The sequence below is a fragment of the Ammodytes marinus genome (genome assembly GCF_949987685.1).
Source record: "Ammodytes marinus genome assembly, chromosome: 12".
Lineage (NCBI taxonomy): Eukaryota > Metazoa > Chordata > Actinopteri > Uranoscopiformes > Ammodytidae > Ammodytes > Ammodytes marinus.
This window is the reverse complement of record NC_137216.1, coordinates 10,415,182-10,433,893: the sequence shown is the minus strand read 5'-3', so window position 1 is coordinate 10,433,893 and position 18,712 is coordinate 10,415,182. Positions and strand designations below refer to the sequence as shown.

Below are 18,712 nucleotides of genomic sequence, written 5' to 3'. Positions count from 1 at the left end.
TGCAGTTGCTTTTTAACTCAAATGTTATTAGAATCTCAATAATATACGTTTTTATTTGTGTAACCGTTGAAAGGCTTAATATCTTAATGTAAGAAAGACTCAGACCTGGGATGTGTAGTGATAACTGCAAGAAAAACAAAATGGTTATTCATCAAAATTCATAAATGAATATATTCTATTGAAATTAGACAACTGTTTTAAAAGTGATCATAATACATCGGAGGCCTGGTGTTCTTACATGTGTTACAGTCTGGTTCCCTACGAAAGTTTCGCCAGGCCAAACTTAAATTTAAATTTTCAGCTTTGTAAGGTTGTTTCAGTGACATACTTTTTTCATGTGCTCATTAGAATACCAAAATCTATTTTGACTGCATACAGAGTTGACAGACAGTCATGCTGATTTACAAAATCACCTAAATGCTTTAAATTATTATACCACATTCCACCACTAGATGACATGGTCGGTCAAGTCTAGTGGTTACAACAAGTGAAGATGAATCGAACACAAGGAAATTCTTTAAAAACAAACAAACAAGCAAATTCAGAAATTGAGCCAGGTCAAGGGCAGTATTTAGGATTAAAACAGTTTATTTGTCACATGCACATGCAGGGAGTTCAAGGAAATGAGAAGTGTCAATGTTTACAGAGTTGAGCAGTGAAACCATATGAAAATAATGTAGGTGCAAAGGAACATATAACAGTATCACATAAAGTTCAAAAATAAATGTCTCTTATTATTTTATTTACTGTCATTCCTTTGTACCACCATGAAAGCATTCCCATGTAGAGAATCGAATAAAATAAGTGTGATCAGCATTCAAAAAAATTGTAGTACTGGTGGTTTGGCGCTATTGTAAGCACATTATACTTCTGGGTTTGTACCCTCATGGTTGAACACAGATACATGAACTGTAAGTGTCATGTGTGTATTTGATCAGCGTTTACATTTTGAAAGAACGTTTTAGATGCAAAAAATGAATATAATATATTTGTACTAAGTAGGAGAATGAGTTACTGTGTTATTATTACCAGCATTACAGTCTGGAAGGCAATCACGCATGCGCAGTCGCTGTCTTTCCTAACGCTGGAATGATAATTACATTTCTTTGGGCAGAGCGCGAATACACCACCGGGTCTCGCTGAGTGTGCTAACGGCTACATTAGCTGTGAAACTTTTTTATATTTGGTGAATGCTCAGCGCCACCGTAAGATTGAGAGATAGGCTAAGTCATATAGAAAAATAGAAAGGACACAAAAAAATAAGACTATAGCTAATTATTTTAAGAAATATTAAAATGTGACAACATGAAATAAGGAATAATTTATTGTAACTAAATGTAAAGGCCGAATATAGGCCTACATGACTTGCCTTACCATAGGCCTACTTACTGCCATACAAGAATATTAGCTATTAGTGTGTGCATTGTGGAAATGTGTGAAGATAGCGAGCCTAGCTTATTCAGAGGATAAGAAATCATAATAATGAGATAAAGTTTCATAATAAGATAATTGGAGCATAATGGGTCATAATTATTAATACCAATAGGCCTACTTGATGTGTATAATATGATATTTGTTACTTTAATGTGGCGAAGACGGGCTTCCATACCTCAGTCACCCGCATTGTTTGCTGCGTGCTTTTGAAATTGAGTCAGCCTCTCCGTGCCTGTAGATGGCGCAGTGCAGAGTTTACGACCGGCTACAACTCTTAAATAAACCTTCCCTCTTCGCCTCGTTGGTCGTCCCCACGTGGGCAAACCGGATACAGACGCCACCAACGTGGTTCGCAGTCAGAAGAGTGTCTGTCGTGTCGGTGTTATTTTCCAGTTAGCAGCTTATGTCTCGTGTCATTAATTCAGAAAAATGACTGAAAGTAAAGCAGAAACGGCCACTGCGCCGGCCAAACAACTGCTGGCCCTCAACCCCAAACAGGAGTCGGAGTTTAAAAAGAAAGTTCAGGAGGTGAAGAAGAACAAGTCCAGTAAGGTAAGCTATAGCTCACAGTGCGGCCCTGGCAGTCTACACGAGGCTGCTGGTGCTGCGTTTACTCAACACAATATGTTCTTATTACCAATGGTGTTGCACTTTGTTCCGCAACCCTTCGAATTGTGTGACATAATTAAACATTACAGCGCAGTGAATGCTCTGCCTAATCTCACACTGGTTAGATATGGTTGCGATTGTACTAGTTGTTAAGGTAATGGTGGCTTGTAACGGTAGCCTAGTATACGGGCTCCGCTACTGCCAAAACTTCATATTACAATGTATTAGGCCAATTATACATGTTTTAGACCAATACTTTAATACAAACGAGACCCAGGCCTACAAGTACATTCAACCGGGCTGGTTGTCCCGACTTCTGCTCTTATGCTGAACTATGTAGCTTTGGCACAGTCTGAAAATGAGCCCAGGTGCATCAGTGACTTGGGCTCAGATAACTGTGCCTACAGTACTGTGGTGCGTTAAGCTTATTGCGTGTCATTTAGCGGCTCAGCGATAAAACCCATGTACCAACATTGAATCAACTCCAGGTCTAAACGAAATTCAGCCATTATTGTAAGATTACACTATTACTGTGTCATGTCAAAAGGCCTGTCTTGCATGGCGTATAAGAAATACACCCATTACAAGTTGTGATAGCACCCAACGTACTTTGTATGCGTTTATATCTTATTTGAAAGGTGCATTATATAATGGATGGACAGCTGTTTCTTGTTTTGCATTTATCACACAATGAATGTATAAATAAACATGCATGACCACCTGTGTAATGTGTTTTTCTGTGCGTTTTTCCAGGGGCTCCGGCTAACCCCTGGAGTGGTTTATGTGGGACACCTGCCCACCGGCCTGTTTGAGCCTCAACTCAAATCTTACTTTGAACAGTTTGGGAAAGTCCTGAGGGTGCGGCTATCCAGGAGCAAAAAGGTAACATAATGATTGGTAATGATTGAATACACAAAACAACTTTCACGCATTTAAACAGTAATACACCGTCAAAACATCATCTTGAGTCTGATTTAGGAATGTACAAGATTGATTTGAGTGATCCTAATTTGAAGGTGATTGGCTTGGACTGAAAATGACCTCAGATGTGCCAGTGGTCTGAGGTCAGATAACTGAGCCTAAAGTAGTGTGGTACATTTAAGCTTATCACCTGCTCACCCAATGGCAGAGCGATAAAACCCATGTGCCGACAAAAGCAATTAGAGAACTCAAGTAACTTACTGATGTGGACGTAACTTTAAAGGTCACATAATATTGTAATTTTCAGGTGCAAAATTGTTGTTTGGGTTTCTACTAGAAACAGTTTGCTTTCATGGGGTAGTGTCTTAAAAACCCTTTATATTTCTCACAGTGCCATTGCTGAATCTCCTCTGTATCAGCCTCTGTCTGAAAACGTCCGTTTTAGAGCCTGTCTCTTTAAGCCCCGCCTTCCAAAAAGCCCAGTCTGCTCTGATTGGCCCTACATCTAATTGCCTGTTGGATTCAGGGGGATTTAGGGGTGTGGCCTATCACAAGTGGAGGTAGTGCAAAGTTAGCTTGATAATTAGGGGTGTGTGGCTTCTCCCCTTATGATGTCATAAGAGGAGTGAAATCTGAATTGGGTTTTTGAACACAGGTTTTCAGAAACGTGGAGAGAAGTTTTTTTTTTTTTTTTTTTTTTTTTTTTTTTTTTTTCCTCATGATTTGGGAGTCTCACCTCACACCGGGGAGCCATTAGTAATGTTTAAAAAAACAGGGCAAAGTATTAGGTGACCTTTTTAAAATGAAGTCTGATTAGCCGTAAACAAATGCTGATGTGTGGTATGAAACAAGTGAGCTATGTGATACCCATTGTCTCGTGTCTGTTTCTTGAAGACAGGTGGAAGCAAAGGCTATGCGTATGTGGAGTTTGACTGTGATGAAGTGGCCAAAATTGTTGCAGAGACCATGAACAATTACCTGATGGGAGAGAGACTCATCAAATGTGAGTACGGTTCATGAACACGTCAATATAACACACACACATGGTTAAATAATATAACGATATAAAGCCATTGTAAAAGTTGGTAAAGGTAATGGTGGCTTGTAACGGTAGCCTAGTATTTAGTTACAGAGTCCGCTACTGCCAAAACTTCACATTGCATCTATCAGGCCAATACTTTTATACAAACGAGACCCAGACCTACAAGTAGCCTACGTTCAACCGGGCTGGTTGTCCCGACTTCTGCTCTTATGCTGATCTATGTAGCTTTGGCACAGTCTGAAAATGAGCCCAGGTGCATCAGTGACTTGGGCTCAGATAACTGTGCCTACAGTACGGTGGTGCGTTAAGCTTATTGCGTGTCATTTAGCGGCTCAGCGATAAAACCCATGTACCAACATTGAATCAACTCCAGGTTTAAAATTAAATTCAGCCATTATTGTAAAATGACACACACTATTCCTACTGTGACATGTCAAAAGGCCTGTCTTGCTTTGCGTATAAGAAATTAACCCATTAAAAGTTATGATAGCACCTTACATACTTTGTATACGTTTATCTTGCTATATATATAATGGATGGACAGCTGCTTCTTGTTCATGACCTTATAGATACTATCGGTACTAAAATATGACCATGATTAAAAATCTGTAACTGAATCTACAAGATCTTATAACAGGAAAGCCATTATTTATTTAATGTTTTTGTTCACACTTTTGTTATGACGCATGTCCATTTCCTCACTCTTAAGGGTAAAGTGTTTTCAGATCTTGAGCCTCACTGTTGCCTCTTGCTGTTCCCCAGGTCACGTGCTTGCTCCAGAGAAGGTGCATGAGAAGCTGTTTGTGGGCTCCCAGAGGGAATTCAAAAAGCCGTGTCAGCCCGCCGTAGCCCGTTACAACAAGAAACACACAGAGGAGCAGCTCACCAAGATGAAGGACAAGCTGCTGCGCAAAGAGTTCAAGCTCCGCAAGAGACTGGCAGCGCACGGCATCGACTACGACTTCCCGGGATTTGTAAGTCGACTTTTAATTTGTATTCACACAGCCCAGAATCAAAGATTTGACCGGGGGTTTACAATGTGTGTCGAGGTGGAAATATTAAAGTGGCTAAGCAGAACTTTCAGGTTGTGTTAATTTTAGCGGCCCCTTTGGACAAAAGCGGTAGTGTTTTTTTTACAAAGCCAGCTGTTGATCCTGGGTGAGCGAAGCCGGACAAAGGCATTAAGAACAACTATATAAAAATAGCATTCTTTGCTCTGATGGTCTAATTTGATTTTGCATGTCATTTATGATCATCACGGGAGAAATTAGACTGTTTCAGAAATATTTAAAAGTTCCTTGCAGCTACTTCAACTTAAAATGGCAGCAAAAAATGTCTAATGAGCCATGATACCTTGCATCCTTCCCTAATCTAAGTTGTAATGTCAGACACAACATGGTAGAGCTTCTTTACTAGTGTTTATACCCTTTTCTCTTAATGTGGACCATGTTAACCTCCATTGTTCCTCTGCTTCTCCAGGCCGCCCAGGCGAAGAAGACCTCTGACTCTATGAATGCGTCTACGTGTAGTGATGTAAGTCCTGCTCTTATGCTGATCTATGTAGCTTTGGCACAGTCTGAAAATGAGCCCAGGTGCATCAGTGACTTGGGCTCAGATAACTGTGCCTACAGTACTGTGGTGCGTTAAGCTTATTGCGTGTCATTTAGCGGCTCAGCGATAAAACCCATGTACCAACAATTCAATCAACTCCAAGTCAAACTTAAGCTGTAAATAATCAAGAAAACATGTTTATTTCATTTTTGAACCCTCTATTTCTTTCTTTTGTATTTATATACTTTTTATACTAAGCCCAGGCCTGTGACATGAACTAAGTTACAATAATTGTGTGACTACCTCATATGAATGTTTGTTGCTACTTAAAAAAAAATGTCATTATGAAAAAGACAAATTGACTAATGAGCTCCCCCTCTCCCACCTTTTTTAGACCACGCCCATCTGCACTCCCTCCCTACTGGAGAGGAGGAAGTCCATGGTGGTGGGAGACGATGATGCAGATGATGAGATCGTCCTCAAGATGCCCGCTGTAGACAAGGAGGACGAGTGCTCTTCATCAGAGGAGGAGGAAGAGGAGGAGAAAGAAGAAGATGGCGAGGAACCCTCTGTAGAAGACGCAGAGGCAAAGTGAAACCCCCTCTGCGTTTCAATGTGGACTTGGTCAATGTGGGCAGTCGGTGAACGGACGCATACATCAGGGTCATGTATGCTCTCTGATAATACGCCTTGAGAGTCACATGATAATTATGAACTGTGTACAGAAGTGTGTGTCAGTATGTGGGGAAAACACATTACGTTTTGAAAAGAAGCTCTTAATGGAAGACAACTCCCCACTATGATTGTGGGCAATACATCAGTCAGTACCAAAAGGCTAAGTGCTGCAGAAACCATCACAGTGAGCCTGATTTATGGGCGACAGATGTGTCTGGACTTCTTTCACAAGGGCATATGTTGACTTCAGTCTGGCAGCAGGCGGTGTCCCATGCCCCATAGAGCTATAATGTTGACACAAAACCGGCTAATGTTGTTTTTTTTTGCTGTAAACCCACACTTGTATAAGCGTGGTTAAATTTGTAATATGTAAACTAATGGTCTTTAAAATAAATGATTGTGAGAATATACTCTTGAGCAGTCCCTTTTAATACATAAGGTTGGTGTATCTTTTACACTTATTGACACATAATGAGCCATTTAATTGGAGACATTTGGGCTTGTCATTACAGAATAGTGCTGCATAAATTATGTATCAAATGTATCCCTATCGCGATATCAACATTTGAGGTATATGTATTGGAAAGTGCACTTGAATTGCAATAAATGGTAGCATATTACCATTTCATTCACACCCTGCTTCTCAAAATATTTGGCCATTAGATGCTGCCTACCTGAAAATGTAACGGGAGGCATTAAAATGTGTTGCTTAATTGATCAATAAATAATAAACAAAACCATGTTGGAATGGAAAATATATATTTGATTTTTTTTAGTGTCTACCTACTATATGTTACTGTTAGGGGTCTGAGTTGGCAGTGAACTCAAACCTGAAGTACATTAACACTGTAATTTTAAGTATTTGTTTACTGCATGTGATATCGTCAACGCAATATTCAACAATGTACAAAAGCACAGGTGTAAACAGAATAAAGTATGGCTTCATTTATGCTTCAGTTTCAGGGTCCTGTTGTCTATTGTGCATGCTGGCACACTTGTGTTGAACAGAGCCATCGTTGATAATATCACTAATAACTTTCCTTTTTCTAGTTATATGTAATGCCAGAGACACAATAAATCCAGCAATGACTTTCTGAACCACCAGGAACCCTTCCCAACTGTTATCTTTCTGTTTGAGTCGATGTGTAAATACAGCTAATTTAGTTGAAACTACCATTGCACTCCCCACCACAGACCCCAAGTGTCCACTAGATGTCGCCCATACACTCCCATGAAACACCGACATTTTTTTTTCTTTTTGCATTGCCATGCGACAGTTTTCCAAGTGCCAACATCATCCATGTACCGACTGCGCCTGCGCACGACGATCCCATTATTGTCCTGCAGGCAGCATTCCGGGTGGAGAGAGTGTGAGAGAGAAAGAGAAAGACAGAGGAGATTTGAGGCCGTAGACTGAACACATTACAACGGCAAACGCAAGCTGTGTGTTTCAGCAGGATATGGTGAGTAGAAAGGTGAATGAAACGGGTACCCCTCCTAGCCTGCTCGCCTCATTTGCTTCTCTTTGTGCTGCCTTGCCTGTCTGTCTGCCCCGGCTGCGAACTGACGTTTCATTGAAAGGAAGGGCTTCGCTACGGGCTAGCTTTAGCCTTTATTCCTCACACACCTCCTCTTGTCTGGCACATAGGGAAATGTTAGCCAGTTGTTTCAACTACGCGTGACAAAGAAAAAACGAGCGTGTCATTACTGCGGGGGCATTACACAGGGCTGGGAGGTTTACTGTTGACGGTAGCATTGTTTGGAAGCTGTCATGGCTCTCCTTCGCCTGGCTGCAGCTAATAGCAGTGATGGTCAGGCTCTGAGCTAGCTGGAGCTCAGCTAATGTAGAAAGGCAGACAGGTGTGTATGAGTGTGTGAGGCTTTCTGATTTAAGTGACTTTCGGGGACACACATTAGACTTGAAACCAGCTGATTGGGGACGGCTCGTGCATTTGGGGACCAGCTGTGGCCCCAATTGGTAACAGTGATTTTTGGGTTAAGGGTTGTGTTGAGGATGGGGTCTGGTTAGGGTTGGGTTGGCTGTAGTCAAGTACTGTTTTTGGTTAGGGTTTGGGTAAGTCTTCAGTGAATCAATTTGTGTTTATGTACAGTCCCCAAAAGTGTCCAGATACAGTGTGTGTGCCGTGCAACAAAAACAACCGTAGAGTGGCTGTCAGGGTGAGACTAAATTGAACAAGGATCAATAATGGTGGTATACTCCTATAATAATGCTACAACAAAATGAAACCTTAATTGCTTTTATTGTTATTACTTAAAAGCCTCATATAACATATCTAATGCATTATCACTCACATGTATTACACACTTAAGCCTTAACAAAAAACAGACACACACATACACTGTCTTTAACTTAAATGTCAATGCATTCACATTTATGTAAAATACATTCACACAAGCACACAGTCTGTTTTTAAGTGGAATTTAAAAGCGTGACAGGGACGAGGGCTGCAAATTAGCTTCAGCCAGACGCCCTATGTCTGATACATTGCTTCTGCCTTGGTGACAACGTGTATCTCTGTCATTATGCTAAATAATCTAACAAATACATAGCAAATATTACTGTAGTTAGCTAGTTTTAAAGACAATGTCTCGCGTTATTTATTGTTTTGAGTTGTGCCATGACTGCACTAACAAGGGGAAAGTAATTCACACTTTACGGCACTACAGAGTTCATAGTCCAGGCCCATATCTGATAGAGGTAGTTTTAAGCATTGTTGTTTACTATGTAGATAATGTTGTCACACACAGTACAAGCTTGGGGTTATTTGAAGGGAAGACCTAGCCACTTAGCATATTGAAGGAGCAGCTTAGAACCGCTAGAGAAAATAAAGCCAGTGGCGGTGACGTCTTTGCCTCACCATTCATTTGGAGTTGTGACTGAAGCGCGACCCCCCTCTCACCCCTCCCTGTGTTTCCATGGCAGTAGCAGGTTGACAAGCTGAGTATTTAAGGCTGCCGGAGATGGGGGAGTGGGGGGGGGGGATTGTGTTTTGGTGGGCACATTCATTCATAGCCTTGATTCTTGTCACCTTGGTTAATATTGAATGTTGATTTCATTGCAATTGTTTATTTGATTTGGTTTGATATTATTGAATGTGAATTTGTCTTGTAAGAAGCACTGGCTCAGTTGATCAGATCAGACAGAAATAAATATTCTTAGATAGATTTACTTGTGATTTTAGCATTTATTCCCAGCAAAAAATGCAAAAGATGATCTGGTTTTCCAAATATGATAATTGCATACTATGCTGCTTTTCTTTGCTTTATGTGATGATGAATTGAATATGTTAGGGTTTTCAAATGTACCACTACACCACGAGCGCCACCCCCCCCTCTTTTCACTTTTCTAGATATATTTATTTATATAAATAATCGTCAGATTAATAAGCGAGGAACCTAATTGTTAGGTGTAGCCTGGGTTTCCACATACTTTTGGCCATATAGTGTCAAAGACGGGTTGAGCTTGTTTTATTAGATAAACCACTCCCTTTTTACTATAAGCTCGAAAGTCTGAAATTAATTTAGTCTGTGTACCAGGATGACTCAATAGTTATGCATCCCATTTAAATCAATAGATATTATGAAGAACTGACTGCTAATGTCTGCTGTCCTTTGTGCTCCTGTAGGGCTCTCCAGGGCAGATCCCGGGACAAGACACAGAGCTCTAAGCTAGCTCTCTCACCATCCTTCTCCATTTGCTGCCTTGCACGCTGCTCTCCAAAACCACCTCTTCCTAGCCCTGCTATAACGGTTTGGCTCCGACTCCCTCAAGAGAAGAAGAGTGGGTGGGGGGGAAAAGAACACAGTGGGAAGGGTGAATAGTCAACTTTCCTCAGCTGCTGTCCAGACACACACACATGCTGCATTGCTGCCATTCCCCCAGCCCTGCTATCCATCCATCCCTCCATCCTTAGGGGGCACGGCCACTTAGCTTGCTAGCGGGCTAGCACTTGGCACAAACAAACACAAGGCCTGTCCTCTGGGATAAAAATACAAGCAGACTGCGACGTACACCAGCCTCTTTTTTTCTTTTTTTCTCCCTTTTCCGGGGGTCACGCAGCAGCCTCACACTCATTAACTCCTTTTGTTTAGCTGTCACTTACCGCTGCTTTTGAGCGGTGGGAGGATTTGCTAGTAGCCAGTCAAGCTCCGAGGTAAATCAGAAGCCCAGGCATTATGGAGCCCAGCATGGAGAACTGCCTGGCCCAGGTTCTGCAGAAGGACATGGGCCGGCGGCTGCAGGTGGGACAGGAGATCATTGATTACATTCTGGACAAGGACAAGTCCCATGACCTGGAGCAGGATCAGACGGCACTGGACAAGATGATGGACGGCATCGCCACCACCTGGGTCAACTGCAGCAACTTCAAGGTAAGCTCTCTACCGACAAGGCAGTAAAACATGAGGGATAATAGGACAGTGTCTAGTTCTGGGCAGGTTTCAGCAACCACTCTCTGGTACAAGCCTGTACTATACTCAAGTATTAACCCCCATTTTGTACACTACCCTGCTGTGCTCAGGCATCTGTGGGTGAACTTTTGATATTCAGTTAATAACTAATTTTTGACCCATTGAAATGTTCTGTCAACTGTGGACCAGTCTCCTCTCATCAGTGTAAGTAGCAAACAGCATGCTAGAGGTGTTGTTTTGCCTATATTTTATTAGGTTATTATCACTGTTATGGCTCATTTAACTGTGTTATGCTCATGTTTGAGATAAAGGGTTCAGAGTAACTTCTCTGTCTTTTAGATATGGTGCGTGTATTCTCTTCATGTACAGCAATGTTGAAATATACTACTGAAAATATCTGTGCTACAGTGTAAGCATGTTGTAGAATGTTTTTTCCCCCTGTTTCGACTGCCCTTCCATCTCATTGTCCAGCCATATAATGGCCTTTTTTCTAGATTGTTTGAGAAGGAAATTCCACTTTTTGGGACTGTTTGCTGTGCAGTAAAGCCAAATGTTCTCAGGCAGGCAAAGGCACATAGCAATAGTGTTTCCCTTCACCATCGAGCCGGCTCGCATTCTTCTTCTGTGATTGATTGTGCTTTATTTTGGAGGTTTAATCTAGGGCATTTTATCCGACCCTTAATTGTGATGACATCAGCAGTCCTCTCGGGGCCCGACCACAGGTTTGCTTGTCTGTGCCATAACTGTAAAAACTACATTGTTTACTGAAGCTCTGATTTCATGTTGGGATATGCTGCTTTTCTCTCTATGTAGGGCTTTGAAATGTCAGAGCTATCTGCCTGAACAAAGCCAAGCCTGCCCCCGATGCCCTACATACTGTAGCTACGCCAGGATGGGGAAGGCTTTCACTAGCGCTTTTTTCTCTCCAACAATCTCTGTTCTGGGATGCTATGTCGTGCCGGGACAGTTACTTTTTTTATGTGCTGCAAATTACCATGTGTGTTGCACTGCTGTGTTTTTGCTCCAAGTAGTCTGGCAAATGTCTGAATGAAATGGTGATGAGAGGCCAGGGAGAGTTTGAAATATGGGTTTAGGACCGACGTAAGAAAGGATTGATTTGGATCTTTGCTGGTTACAGCTCAAGGTTTGGAAGGCCCAGGGTTGGCAGATATGGGGCTTCACAAAGAAAAGTCAAAACTTTGGACAGTAAACATACCTTGCAATGTGCCAAACTACGTTTTGGCCTTGGGTCTATTGTAGCGGCTATACTTCTTGAACCCTTTCAGTATAGAATTCTCTAAAAAATGCATCAAATCATCTCTCCTGCTGTAAGCACTGCTTTTAAAATTGCAATGGTCAAAAGCATAACCTCGCTTTCTTTGTGTTTCTCATGTGGTTTCTGGGTGCTTTAAAGCTGGGGAAGGCTTAGGCGAGTCTTTCTGTCAACCTATCAAACACAGGTGATGACATCTCCCCTGGTTTTACCTTTCTTATAGGGCTGGTAGAAAAACACCTTTCAGTGGGATTTCCTTGTGTTGTCAGTTAGCCATGCAAAGGCTAGTATGCTGCACACACAGGCCAAGCTGATCACTTGGCAACTAATGTGGAAACTATTTAGTTTGAGAGAAAGAGACAGAGAGAGAGAGAGGGTGATAAATTCATTCACCATAAATGGAGCTTTGAGCAGATGCCTCTAATACTAAGCAACTGTTTAAAGAAAGAGCTTTGCAGTCTTTTAACACTCTTACATTGATAGTGTTTCCTTTCCTACACGTTTGCTGTTTAGATAACAAACATTAGGTTGTTGTTGTTGGACTGTAGTTGGTTAACCCACAAGTCAAGTGTAGGTGAAAACTCTTTTTTTGCACAGTAAATCAATCAATGTGTGTAATCTTCCTTATATCCCTGACTGGTGGGACTATAACATAATTCCAAGCTATAACAATATAGTTTAGTTTGGGTCTGCAACATAAGATGGACCAAAAAGTTACAAATTCTTTTGTTGGGGGAAGAAAACTGTTTCTATAGCAGTACTGTTATTATTTCTCAGCAGTTTTTCAGACATCACAAAAGGCCCCTTCAAGGACACTGAAAGAAAAAAAGAATACTGTTTGTCCTGTAAATTACAGTCTAAAGGAGTGCAAAGGAAAGATGTTTTGCACTTTCAAATATTATTGTATTGGGACGTTTCGGGCTTCCAACTGTTACTCAAGCACATGTTAACTGACAGTTGCATTTTTTTTTGTTAGTTGTAGGATTGTGCTCGATCACATTACCTGTTGTACCAGGATTTTATCCATCCTATGACAAACTTGAAAACCAACACCCATACATCCTCCTGCCAAGCATATTCTCCATACACAGTAGTTAAGCTGTGTCATGGAAATGTCCTTCTTCAAGAAGCAGAAAGAATGGAAATCACTGGGAGTTGTTGCCATGCTATTCTGACTCTTTCTAAATAGAGCCATGTGCATGATTCATGCAAATGCAATTTTCAAATGAACAGTCATGTTAGCTGTAGATGGACACCTCTCGATGCAGTTGTCATTTCCCAGTGATCTCCTTTTGTTAGTGCCTTCCTTCTCAGGGTGTGTCAAGTCAGCGGCCACATCCCAGCTTTGGTTTCAACTGCTCAATCAACTTGATTTCTGCACACACCTCCTGATTGGCTAAATGCAGAGGTGCGGTGCTGTTAAGGAAGCAATAGTGAGTGAGGGGCGGCACTTTTCCCAAAAGCAACCTAAAACCACTCTGATGTTTTCTAGACATTCTAGCGTGATAGTTGTGTGTTTCTGGGCATTAGCATATCTGCTAATGCTGCTCCTCAAGTCAAGGGTTCCCTCTCTGCTCCATAATTTGCAATTCATCTTGTACTGTGCCATCCAAAGACCGCGCCCAGCTCGCGCTTCATTCAGCAGTATCCCAAGAGCACTTGTGTACATTCACATTCAGCACACATCTGAATCCCATCTCTATTCAATTCAGCTGCATTTCATCACACTTCATGCCAATGTGCAGTTATCTGACCCTAATACAGAAAGCACAACACTCAAATCAGCTTCAGTCACATTGCCAACGGCATTGACTGACTGCAATGGCTCAATATGTTTTAAACAAAATAATCTTATGACTCTAGATTAGAGATTATGCAAGTCATTTCCCCATACAATTTAGACATGAGACATCACTTCTCCTTGCATTAACTTTTAGTTTACCGTTCACAGTTCACTTTGACTTGTTTAAAGGCCTTCTCCAAATGTATGCTATGATTTAAACCAAACAAAATTGGAGAATTCTGAGAATTTGAATTAATGACACTTAGAAAAGGCTCACACCTAGAAAGCCAAGAAAATAAATTGACATTTGTATTCAAAGCACCTCCTGTGCGACTGCTGCATTTGAGTTTGTTTGACAGATTTAGCACCACGTCAACTCGGAATGCTGCAGAACTACAAAATGGCAGTAAACAAACACTAAACAAGGATGTGAGGTTTTGTACTTCCCTTCCCTTTTCCTCCCTCTTTTTCACACCTTACCTGCCTCCAGGAGAACAGTCTTGGCTGTAACTATATTTCACGTCTCCTCTCCTCTCCATCAGTTCCATCCCTTCCACTCCATATGCACACGCTCACTAAATCAATGAAGGCTGGCATGATTGGTTTCCGGATTGATGTTCCTTGAATTGATTGCTCAGACAAACTGGTGCCAACCATAATGCTGTCTGGGTCGAATGGCCCAAACTGGCCACAGACAAGGTTTTCACAGGATCATTCCTCATGTAGATTTTGTCTTACAGAGCACCAATATGATATGATATACAGAAAGTCTGTTACACCGCATACAAGATGACTGCATCATTTGGGAGACAGCATTTTCATTGCAATCTTACTCCTAGTTTTAAGGACAATTCAACAGCTGCTTGCTGCAGTGTATTATTTGGTATTTTTTCTCGTTCCAAGGGCTCAAAACAAGCTGGAAATGTACCCCACACTAACTCTATGTCCCAGGCCTGTGTTCAGTTTCTCTAAATCTTTGAACCACAGATGCATTGGGAAGCTAGCATGACCACCCTGCCTCCCCTGGGTTCCTGTCAGCCCAGCTATAAGTGTTTGTGAAATGTGTCCAAGCTTGTGATTCTCAGAATCGTAGCAGAGGACTGGTGCTGTCTCTGGGGAGCCATTGAGTGTTTGGTCTCTCGTCCTATTTCCTGGTATGAAAAGGCTTTTTCTCCACGACGTATTACTGTTGTGTACATTGGATCATAGTAACACCATTTTCTCCCACTTCCTTCTACAAAGACAGCTGTTATCTGGTCTCAGACCAAAAAGCATCAGATGCACAGGCACAGCTTTTGTCATGTGTGTCACAAGAAGGACTCCAAAGTCCCTTACACACATGCACTGTTGTGTGACTCTGTATTTAGAGTTTACCTGGGTGAGCTGTAAGTGTGAACACGGATATCCGGATTAATCAACTGAGACTTCACCCTAGCTTCACCCTGGCGACCCCCTAGTCCTAAATCCTGGTGAGCCTCATGTCCGGAGAGGTGGCTGGACATATCAATATCAACGTGTTTGTCAAGTGACCGGAAACATACAAATGGCTGGGGCTAAGGGGGAGAGTCATTTGAAACAATTATTACCAGGAAAAGGACCGCAATTGGAGGGATAAAGAGATCATTGAGCTTCTGGCTGTTCGGACCGTACAATCTATTGAAGTCTTTGCAGCGCACCTTTTGCATCATTTCTTGCCTCCTGCTGCAGGCTCTTACCCAGGCCCCGCCCTCTCCCAAACTACCTGGATTGTTTCCAAAAGTGAAAAAGTAGTTCCAAACATTTTCCAGATCAGATTATCTGGATATTGTTTGAAGTTCATGTGTGGTACAGCAGACTAAGTCGGGTCGCAAGGGCAACAGATCAATCAGGGGACCCCAAACTTCCCTTTCCCAGGCCACATTAAGCGGCTCTGACTGGGGGATCCCGAGGCATTCCCAGACCATTGTAGAGATATCATTTCTCCACCAAGGCCCAGTTCTTCCCTGAGAGCCTCCTCCCAGCTGGACGTGCCTGAAACACCTTCCTGGTGAAGCGCCCAGGGGACATCCTTACCAGATGCCCAAACCACCTCAACTGGGTCCTCTCCACATAAAGGAACAGTGCCTCTATTCAGTCTCTCCTAGACGCCTGCCACCTTCCTGAGAAAAAACATTTTGGCCGCCAATGTCCACTGTCTTTCTTCAACATACACCACTCTCATGTGCTGTATAACTTTGAGCTTGTGTAACTCAATCATAGTGGTACAATGTGAAAAGTTGTTGCCTCAGTTTCATAAACGAGAATAGACCAAAAAGTCAGAGCCCTTTGTGTGTGTCAGGTTGTAGTCTGTGGTTATAGGGAGGATTGACTAGCTGACCGCTCAATGCTAAAGGCTCAAGGGTGCAGCTGAATGACATCACTTTGAAGTTCTCGCTCATAAAAAGCCTGCGTCTGTTGCCCTGTGGGGGAATATGATGTCTCAACAGGATATTGTACGGCGACTAATGTGGGTTATAAAGGCAAGAGACCCGTTTCCCTCTGGCCACATTTTAAGTGCTTGCCTTTGTCGTCTGTATTCTCTGTACACATTACAACACTGCTAAGTGTGCGTGTGCTACCTGAGACCAGCAGAAGTAAAGTGGCTATTATCCCAATATCAGAATATTTAAGTCTTTAGGCTGTCCTTGCCTTCTGACTATCTCTGCTTGGATTGGCAGATAGATCAGTGGTTTGTTGGCGTCAGTCAGATATCCGATCGTGGATCGCAGAAATAACAGACTCATCACTGATATTGGATTGGATAAGTGCTTTCCCCAACTGCTAGTTTACTAACTAGCACAGGAGCAGGTTGGCACGTTCACCTACTTCCTGAGCTGGCACAAATGGAAGTGCATCCTGATTGATCTACGTATGTTGGATGACCTTTAAGAGGTTCTAGGAGATTGTGGGTCCCAGACACCTAAAGGTTTCCAATTCAAACACAGTGCTGTTGAGTCCTTTCAAAGTACACTGTCTACACAGTTTGTGTTTGGCTACAGGTTGTGTGCTGCGTTTCCCTCAGCACACCGTAGTGAATCTGTCTGTCTCTGGATGTGTTTGTCTCTCTCTTCCTCATGGGCTTACTTGATCAATAATATGTCTCATTCATTTACTGCATCTGCACTTTGTGGAGGTGTGTGGAATGTGGCTGGAGTGTAAGTCTGAAGTCAGTTTGAATGACAAGGAGCCTCTGTAACCGTTTGTAACGCATAATGTGTTTACAGTGTGTGAGCCAATGTGCACGGAGTACGCCAGGTGAAAACCTCAGGGTCCATTTCCTGAGTGAAGCGGTCATTTTGGCCCACAGTGAACTTTGGAGCCTTGGCATAACTCCATGTTAGATGTTAATCCTAAACCATGTTAATGTTGTGGACCCGGGGAGCAGAGATTTGTGCAGAGCTCAGGGGAAAAGCTGCAGCACACAGCGCTCTGCTGTTGAAGGGAAGCCTTCAACATGACACACAGTGCGTGTGTGTGTTCTGCTCCTGCTATGACATTTGGCTGATTTACAAAACACAAAGTGTGTGTGTGTGTGTGTGTGTGTGTGTGTGTGTGTGTGTGTGTGTGTGTGTGTGTGTGTGTGTGTGTGTGTGTGTGTGTGTGTGTGTGTGTGTGTGTGTGTGTGTGTGTGTGTGTGTGTGTGTGTGTGTGTGTGTGTGTGTGTGTGTGTGTGTGTGTGTGTGTGTGTGTGTGTGTGTGTGTGTGTGTGTGTCTGAGAGAGAAAAGAGGGGGCGGTTGTTTGAGGGTTGATGGGTAAAATGTGAAGTCAGGAGGTGATGGTTGTGTACACTACAGTATTACTCAAACTAAACTAGGTCGACTGGTTGTTGTTGTAAGGATGTCTTCTGATAACTGGTCTCATTTCTCATATAGTTCTAAGTCAGTAAATACCCATTGTTAAACCATCTTTTCTTATGGTCATATATCAAAGAGCAAAGTACAATGTGTTGAGGTCATTATTTGACTGGCAAATACTGTCTGTTTACTTGAATGCAAATAATTGAGTATTAGCTCAAAATGTAAGATATTACTGACTGTATGAAAATACTCCTTTTGTGTGAATATTTTGAGAAAGCACTATTATTCATTTGGCAGGAAAAGCTGCCCAATAAATATTTCACTCTCTCTCTCAGCTGGGTGTTTAGTATGTTAGGAAGCACATTAATTTGGGTCTGGGATTACTGGGCGGAATAAGCCTTAGCTGCTGCAGTTTGGTTACAATTTCGACAAAGGTCAGCAGCACAACATTGTATCTCCATCAAGTTTAGTGTTGGTAGATTCAGGTGACTACAGACATTGTTGAATCAAATTAATTTTCAAGTAACTCCATGTAGAAAGAGGCAGTATCCTTAACAATTTCAATGTTTTTATGAAGCTATCCATTACCCAAGGCTAAGGATTCATTTTAAAATGCCTACCTAACCATATTGCATGCTGCTGTAAACACGTGTCAGGAAAATTGCATCAATCAAACTTTACTATATAGCACTTTGAATAAACAAAAGGTTACACAAATTAGCAGACGCTAATTAGAAACGCAGTCATAAAACATTGAGGAAACACCAGCGTCAAACTCTCTGCAGTTGAAGTAAAAATACATGTTAAAAGTTATATCAAATGAAATACCAGGATTTAGATGGATTAATATGTCAACAAAGAATAGGTAACAATATTAAGTGAAATACAAAAAAAAAGGATATACCAAAAATAGAAAAGTAAAATGGTATAATACCAACCAATTAATAAGTGAAGCTAGTTAAATACATAAAGTTAAAAATCCTTAATACACAGATAAAATTAACCATATCAATTCGTAAAATCTTTTATGGCAGAAGAAATCATGTCTTTCAAGTAATGTTGTGATAATGTGATGGCTAGCTGCAGTAGCTGTGTGGTGTGCAGTGAACCCTGCCTTTGCTGAGTGTGTGCCCTATGCAGGAACGAGGGTGTGTGTTTGTGTCTGTGTGTCTGTCTG

General features: G+C 41.9%; 2 protein-coding genes across 2 annotated transcripts in view; both read left to right on the top strand.

Annotated features, from left to right (window-relative positions):
* The first annotated feature begins 1,771 nt into the window (after positions 1 to 1,771).
* Positions 1,772 to 7,181, top strand: nifk (nucleolar protein interacting with the FHA domain of MKI67). Its single transcript, XM_080038391.1, has 6 exons — positions 1,772 to 1,986; positions 2,797 to 2,925; positions 3,859 to 3,967; positions 4,769 to 4,980; positions 5,486 to 5,539; positions 5,952 to 7,181. The coding sequence occupies exons 1-6, from the start codon at positions 1,864 to 1,866 to the stop codon at positions 6,150 to 6,152; spliced, it is 828 nt and encodes a 275-aa protein (XP_079894517.1). The 5' UTR covers positions 1,772 to 1,863; the 3' UTR covers positions 6,153 to 7,181.
* Positions 7,182 to 7,578: 397 nt separating this feature from the next.
* The window catches only part of clasp1a (cytoplasmic linker associated protein 1a), an 88,929-nt gene continuing 77,795 nt past the window's right edge, over positions 7,579 to 18,712 (top strand). Inside the window, 2 exon segments of the mRNA XM_080038404.1 lie at positions 7,579 to 7,695; positions 9,880 to 10,624. Coding sequence (XP_079894530.1) covers positions 10,430 to 10,624 — 195 coding nt within the window. The 5' untranslated portion in view covers positions 7,579 to 7,695; positions 9,880 to 10,429.

What these genes read in the sequence shown, in the direction of transcription:
- nifk (XM_080038391.1), top strand. Translation starts at nt 1,864, where the DNA reads ATGACTGAAAGTAAAGCAGAAACGGCCACTGCGCCGGCCAAACAACTG. An exon ending in AGAAGAACAAGTCCAGTAAG is followed by an intron (nt 1,987 to 2,796) that starts GTAAGCTATAGC and finishes GCGTTTTTCCAG; the next exon opens with GGGCTCCGGCTAACCCCTGG. An exon ending in GGCTATCCAGGAGCAAAAAG is followed by an intron (nt 2,926 to 3,858) that starts GTAACATAATGA and finishes TGTTTCTTGAAG; the next exon opens with ACAGGTGGAAGCAAAGGCTA.